Source organism: Apium graveolens, chromosome 6 (assembly GCF_009905375.1).
Source record: "Apium graveolens cultivar Ventura chromosome 6, ASM990537v1, whole genome shotgun sequence".
NCBI classification, from domain to species: domain Eukaryota; kingdom Viridiplantae; phylum Streptophyta; class Magnoliopsida; order Apiales; family Apiaceae; genus Apium; species Apium graveolens.
In genome coordinates this window covers 29,378,828-29,386,982 of record NC_133652.1, presented here as the reverse complement: position 1 = coordinate 29,386,982, position 8,155 = coordinate 29,378,828, and the positions used below count along the sequence as shown (strand labels likewise).

Below are 8,155 nucleotides of genomic sequence, written 5' to 3'. Positions count from 1 at the left end.
ATCTTAATTTAAATTGGTATATTAATTTAAAAAATGATACCTATATTAATAATTTTTATTCAATTCTAATTTCGATAAAAAAACAAACACAAAGAAGTAAGTGTTGTCATAGTTCAAATCACACGTGATGGTGACTAAACATGGTGTGATGCATGCACGTACGTGAGTATATTATCATTTACAAGTGTATGTATACTATATATCATTCCTTTATAAAGTGTTGACAAATTGGGGGTCAAGCTAGAGGTGCTTTGTCAATTGTGTACCTTCATCACTATTCTTCTGTTTTAAGCCCGGAAAATACAGAGCTCCCCAAAAATTTATTATAATTAGACGAATGATAATTTTGATTGTAACATAGTGGGGTCCAAACCTAAACATCGTTATTAATTCATTAAGCGCCAGATCTTTTTTGGGATTGGAGATTGACTAAGCATATACGCACCTACTAAAAAACTTTGCACCACAGGGACCATGCTACATTGCTATGAATTTATTGAGATTCGGACATTTCAAACCAGGATTAAATCCGTACATTTCAATAATTACTTTGTTTAGACAAGTTGAATACCCTAACAGTACGTTGTTATTCCAATAAGTTTTTTTTGATACAGTACTAACTAAGAGAGTTATGTCCTGCATTCGGAAGTCTGATGTGAGCTTCAGATTGGCCAAAAATTTGGATTGTTTCTATCCGACTTGTTGTGCTTCATATAATTTTTGCAGAATTCCGTATTGTAAATGTTTTCCGCATTAAGGAGTAATATTATGTTGCATCCTATCGTATGTCAAAAATTTTAGGTCATGTTTGATAATTACCGCAATTGATTGAATTAGATATTTTAATTAGCTGATCGAATTAATTGTTTCAATTAATCAGATTGGTTATTTTGATTAAGAGACTAGCCGATCAAATTAGTTATTTTGACAAGTGGGGTGTAATTAGCTAATTTAAATTAAATTGTTGGTTTGGTAAATATATCTGTTACCAAACACTAATATTAGAAAATTCATACCTATAATTTGGTTCAATTCTTTTTTTCCCCGAGGCTCTAACACTTCAACACCGCCTTAATATCTTCATCCATCGAGCATATTATTTGGGAAAAGTACATTCCTACTTCTGACAATAAACTATCAGGTATATATGTACTCCCTCCTTTCCGACAAATTGTTTACATTTGGTTTGAGCACAGAAGTTAAAAATTATATATAAAGTAGTGGAAAGAGAGAAAGAAAAATTAGAGAAGTAATGGGACCCATTATTTTTTATTATATAAAAATGAGATTGTTGAGTAAAAGTAGTGTGAAAAGGGAAAAAAGTGGGGAAACTCATTTACTATTTTTGGAAAATTTTAAAATGTAAAGAATTGGATGAAACATCCCAAAAAAAAAAGTGTAAAGAAATGGTTGAGACAAAAGGAGTACCGTTTGTAGCATAGGGTGGGTAGGTGGACAGTGGACTGGTGGTGATCTGAATGAAAATGGTGATAAGGGTGAAACGGGGGGACCAGCTTCTGAGTTGAACAGATAAAAAGCGGATGCGCCAAATATAGAGGGGGAAAAGTAAGGCGTTGAGAAAAAAAAAAGGTGAAAGCGAAAGTGATTTGAAGAAGCAAGAGTTGGTTGAAACAGTAGAGCTCTCCGGAGCTTACCAAAGATGAAGTGTGAAAATGATGTGCACTAACTATTCTTCGCTAAAAGGTTGGGACATTCTCTGCCATGAAAAAGATATCCACCATGCTTACACCCAATTTTTCTATTTAAATCTATTATCTATTATTTTAGTCAGAGCCTAATACAGGTGAGAGCCGTGTCTCCAGACTACTCTACCATATTATAAAGTGCTTCTAAAAGTTTCACACTCTTTTGCCAAATCATAATATCATAACATGTTGATGTTCTGCGATGGTTAAACTTGTGTCACTCTTGCGAAAGCTCACGAGTTCAAATAATCTAATGCGCGTGTGTGATTAATTCTCGACAAAACAGGTTGATCTCAGTTTTAAGCTACAGGTCCTAATTTGCCTTCAAATAGAATCCTACTTCCGAATGGAATATTCTACATCTCCATTAGAACAAATAAGTTGGCACCTCCAAAACCTAGCTAAATAAAAAAAAAAATGTTTGTGGTACATCATAAAACATTTAGCTTGCTTTTCTAATTTTACTCAACTGATGTATCGGAAATTATTTACAACTCCTCCATATATGATATACTAGGTTTGGTATGCTTTACTGATCAACCTTACCTTTAGGATAAGGTACCTTGTAGTGCATGGTTTCCTACAAAAATTCCATCATCAAGCACCATTTGTTTTAATAGATTTTAGCAAATTAAGTTATTGTGCTGCGTCATGAATCATTTGGCTTGCATATAAAGATGTTGTACAACAATTCCTCTTATCACTGCATAAGCGCCGTTTGTTATGAACTATGATTCATTTTAGCCGAACAAGTGATTAGTTGCGAGTATCTCCTTAAAATGTACTTTCAGCGGTAAGCACTTATTTAGCCAGCCCAAACAGGTTCGCATAGGTTTACCCTGTAGATTATTAATATTTCGGAGGTTGTTTGCCTGGGCATTATCTGACTTGCATGTTCTATAATTTACCACATCAATTTTCCTAGACAGACGGCGACAGAACTAAAAAAGCAATCCTTTATGATTCACACTAATATAAACCAATGATATTGAACAATTTTAAAACACAGAAGGCCCCCACAATGCATTTAGATCGACAGGTCGTGTTGGAATGAAGAAGCAAGTTTGTGATCTGCACCAACTAAACGGAAGAGAATCTCGAAAACATACCAAATCAACAGACCAAATAAAAAAAAACTAGATTCCTCCAAAACTGCTTCCAATTCAAAAATCATGCAAAGCCCAGAAGATGATTACATGATTGTGCACCAACTCTTTTCTTCTGTTTGTTGGGGGGCAGCTTGCTGATTCCCATTTGATTCCGATGGGTTGTATGTGAACTCAGAAGTATCAAGCCCATACTGTCATACAGAAAAAATAACACAGAGTAGGAATAAAGAAATCAAAATGAATCAAATCTACAGAAATTCATGTAAGTAGAATATGAAGCCAATTATATCCTGTTTTGATCCAATGTAGATTCCTTTCCAAGACTATAATGTTGTGCGTTGTGCAGAAATGAAAACAGGAATATTATTAAGAAGCTGAGAGTGCCTCCACCATAAAATGTAATGTTATGCATCCATATGTACGAACAGACATCCAAATATATTTTGACAAATCTTATTTGCCAAAGTGATGAATTAATTTGGCTAAACACTAACAATATACTTCTTAAGGGAGCTGCGGAATTTTTGTTATCGACCATGCCACAATTTCATAGTACGGCATTCTGCTAATTTTAAAAATAATAAAAAGGATCAGAATCTAAACGCCCATGAACAAACCTGAGAAGCTAAAGTTTATCAGTAGCATTTACCTCACTAAAATCAGCTTCCTGCAGAATCTACGGAAGGCCGGAACTGGATGATTTTAGAAGTAACTACTAATCTCAAATAGTCTCTTTAATTTTCCCAATTAGGGTTGGGAAAATTTGTAACTTATGTGTGTAATTATTATGAGGAAAGTTGCTTAGCCTTGTTTAAAAAAACAGAGAGAGTTTTGTAATCAATTAAATTATTACTAGTAATTATACGATTATTGTGACCGTCGTGCCTTTGAGGTTAGAAATAACATCTCGAGTAGTCTTTGTCTCAATCCTCAACATATTGGGCGCGTTTTTTTGCAATTAAGATTAAACTTTGTTCATTTTTCAACTTTTTACCCCGTTTCCAGACAGATGGATTGAATACAATAGACATGTATTAGTTTACAAGTGTCGATTACATTTTAAACCAACACTATTTAAGCTAATTTCAAGCCAATTTATGCTGGTTATGCAGCCCAAAAATGTTTAGGATTAGTTTACCTTCTCCCTCATTCGTGTACTCCAAGCATCACTCCTTCCAGGACGATTGTCGAGGGTACCCGCAACAGGAACACCAGTGCCTGGAACTGGTGGTCTGTTACTGATCAACTGCTGCCGAAGTTGTTGCCTGGGCCCACCTATATACTCTTCATCACTATCATACTCTTCCGGTTTATTTGCTGCTCTCACCGAAAGAGCAAGCAAGAACACTAGAGTCTGATTTTCCACAAGACAATTAATATAATTGGAATTATAACAGGATACCACAAGACAATTAATATAATTGGAATTATAACAGGATACGAAGGAAAATAATCAGGCAGCTGCAATTAAGTAACTGCCAAGGTAATGTAAGCATACTTTTCGCATGCTAAGTAATCAGCAAGAGAAAGCGGAGTCTTGTTTTACCTCAAAAATAACAGCCCCAAGAGCAACCCACTTCGCGATTTTCCAGTTCTTTTCGAGAAATCTAGAAATCATGTTGAAGTCTCCAGTTTTGTCCCTTGGGATTTCCTGTTACAGCAACATAAATCTTACTAATACTATCTGTCTCTCCTAAAAACAAAAAACATGAGTTACAAGGATACCCACTTCTTTCCAGCTCTTGTCAAAGAATATGAATGCCGCAACACCAAGTTCTACTAAGATTAACATGAACAGCAATAACGAGTACTGCACTGACTTAAGGTACACAATAATACTTGAAAGACATGCACAGACAATGCAATACAATTTGCTCAGGTAACACTACTTTGTACCTACACAACCCTGACATAGGTAGCTTTATCTTCGAGAACTTAATTTAATTCAATACCACAGGCACCGATGTCGGTTTCCCTTTTTACTATTACCACTAATAAGGTTGCACACAATACAATCCAAATACAGCCAACTATTCCAAAGCATATACCCACACATCATGTCATGAAAAAGCCTAATTCATTCTAATCATCAATTTCTAATATCTCTAGATTTTTAAGACCTTAATGTCTGTTTGTAATAAAATGGTTCAGCATCACTAGCACACCCATCATATTGAGGGTGAGATACTCGCACTCTTCCGGCACACCCATCGACTATATTACATCTTTTTCTGTCCAACCAACCATAGTTGATACATACGATAAGAAGAGTTTAAGGATCCCGCCAAAAAACACCTCTAAAAGTTATAAAACTAGATTTTGACTCCACGTCATGACCACATAAAATAAGCAAATGTAACACAATCCGTAGTCCGAGTACAACCATCTTACCTCAACCCAAAACCTAGAACCCATAATGAGCCTTCTCAAAATTATTGTATCCTTCCTCCCCAAATGACAACGCCCACTACCTTTATCACAACCAGGGAATCTTTAATCTGTCTTCCTCCCTCAAAGGCAACCTTGACATCTTTTGTCTCCCCAGAATCACTGTATTTTTGTGAAATACTTCTGCAAGAGTGATTCTTCTTGGGAAATCACAAAAGTAACTGCTAAGTTCAGATATTTAATCCCATACACAAAAACTTCAGAAAAACCTAGCGTCCTTGAAGTCAACTGTTCTCTTGTGCACCTCAAAATGGCTCTTCTTATATATTCTCCTCACAAGGCAATTCCGATCAATCAGTTCTTCCCATCAAACCTGGAACTTTAAATACCAGATCAACAATCTAATCTAAATTTACCAAAAGCTTCCTTTAGACATCAGTATTTCATCTGATAACCCGCATATCCAAGAACCTAACCGTATGTGTCTATATCTTTAATGAGACCAATTACGAAAGTGGTAGACATTATTTAGATTACTCTGTGTCTCGGACCGTAAGACATGAGAATAAGAACAATGTTATGTATCCGTCAAACTAGCACAAAAATATATCTTACAAAAAATATAAAATCATTGTAGCATATAACAGAAGCCATTATATTTCACTTATATCATTATTACTAAACCATAAAAATAATTGATATATAAATCATAAGGATACGCAACACAGACAGCAGCCATTACGTGTAGCTGCTCCAATGCAACCAAAACAAGATATGAGGAAGATAGTTAAACCAAGACCAGCGAACAAGTATATGAACCTGCATGAGCCATGATTTTTAGTCAACAATCTTGGAGTCTCATTATAGTTCATGAAAAAATGTAAATTTAAGTAGTCAATGTTTGCATTAATAACTTCAAATGTCACATACAGAAGACATTTATGCTCAGGAAAATGCACTTTCATATAACTGTTAAAACGGCAATAAAAGGCAGATCGATTGTAGTCTTGGATTACTCTATCGCCTTATAAAATTTAAATTCACTACAAAGATTTAGCTCTGGCCATTAGATAGAAAAATTGATGCATGAACTACGACTGTCACGTTACGTGCCCTATTCATGACCCGGAGATCATGGTTTCTACTTCTGTATCTGACATGCAAGGGGTCTTATCTAGTAACCTCCCTGATCTTTTGAATAGGGTAAGGGCCGTAAGGCCATCTCCAACAGTTTTGATCCAAAAATCCAAATTTGGATCACCAACTCTGATCCAAATTTCTGATGAACTCCAACAGCGTGATCCAAATTACCTTTTACATATTATAATACGCAAATATCAAATTAAACTCTTTAATCTTAAATTTTATATTTAAATATGAATAACTATTTATTTAATATCCAATAAATTAATTAAATAAAAAATAATTTCTTTTACTACACTTAAAAAATATTAAAATTATAGACTAAATTAGCTAAAAATATATTAATTTCATTAATTAACATCTAAAATATCATTAACATTCATTAATTAATCACAAATTAATTTTAAATCTAATAAACTAAAATTATAAAAGTAATAAAATCATTATTTTATATTAAAGTAAATTTGGATCAGTAACAACGGTGATCCAAATTTGGATCACTATTTGGATCACTGTTCGAGAAGAATTTGGGGTAATCTGTCCCAAATTCGGATCTTTAGATCACTGTTGGGAGATGCCCTAAGGCTGTGTATATCATACCCTCCTTACACCCCATTCTTCAAGCAGAATAAGTGAGTACATAAACAACTAGTGACAGCAATAATTCTACACTATATATCATAAACATTTTATACTTTCCGGATCAATGTTAAGACGGACAATTCAATCTCAACTATAGTATCCACACAAAACATCATATAATAACTTAATACCAAAAATAAATAAAAAATGTGTAATCTCACCAAGCTTTAGGCAAATTCTCAAAGATGCTTCCTGACAACGACACAGCCATCAACAACGGGCGGCCAAATGGCATCATTTCATCACCATGTGGATGACTTGAAGATGCATTTTTGTAGTCGAAAAAGAGGTATATCCCATAGCCCGTCATGGCCAAACCAAGAAGAGTCAACAAGAAGTTGAGAAGCTTCAATAAGCACTCCAAACACCCTTTACACCCCATTATATACAAAACCCTCAAATCCCAATTCTTATTAACACTCCCCTATTTCATCAAACATCAGCTACACCAATACCTAAATTTAAACAAATTATATATTCATCAAAAAGGTGCAATCTTTCACAGTTTAAGCAATGTTTCTGACATTATATAACATATATATATACCAAATTCAAGTACAAAACACAACTTTTACACTAAAATCACAGTTCAACACACGCACGCAAACACAACTTTTACCAAATTATCAAAAAAAGAAAGGAGCTTACTAAAAATTGAAGAGTATGCTGCTGTTGAAGATCCCAATAAACAAGAATGAAGACAGGCAGAGTGACAACAAAGAACTAAAAAAAATCAAGAATAAAGAATTGGAAAGCTAATAAAATTTAAAATGTTATGTGGCTACTGTCCAGCAATGTGCGTGCAAACAAATAAATCCAAAAGCTAGTTTTCAAAGATTCATAAAAGCATCGTTTCCAGTAACAAATAATCAGATGAAAAAAAATTAAAGATCGAATGTTGTTGCTTGTTGATAAATAATCTCCATAATAATTGTTTAAACTCATAATGATCCAAATATCCAAATTTGGGGCAGATTACCCCAAATTTCATTTCAACACGGATCCAAATTTGGATCAGTAAACAGTAGTGATGATCAAATTTGGATCACTTGATTTAATATAAAATAATGATTTTGTTATTTATAGTTTATGTGATTTTAAATTGATTTTTGATTATTTAATTATATAATTAATAATATAATATAATTAATAGTTAACAAAAATTAT

General features: G+C 33.9%; 1 protein-coding gene across 1 annotated transcript; it reads right to left on the bottom strand.

The window, feature by feature from the left end:
* Positions 1-2,644: 2,644 nt before the first annotated feature.
* On the bottom strand, positions 2,645-7,907 carry LOC141667302 (tobamovirus multiplication protein 2A-like). Its single transcript, XM_074473728.1, has 7 exons — positions 7,637-7,907; positions 7,150-7,443; positions 5,923-6,022; positions 4,545-4,625; positions 4,362-4,466; positions 3,954-4,169; positions 2,645-3,006 (listed from the first exon to the last, which is right to left on the bottom strand). Exons 2-7 carry the CDS (start codon positions 7,368-7,370, stop codon positions 2,899-2,901), a joined length of 831 nt encoding a protein of 276 aa, XP_074329829.1. The 5' UTR covers positions 7,371-7,443; positions 7,637-7,907; the 3' UTR covers positions 2,645-2,898.
* Between the last annotated feature and the right edge of the window lie 248 nt (positions 7,908-8,155).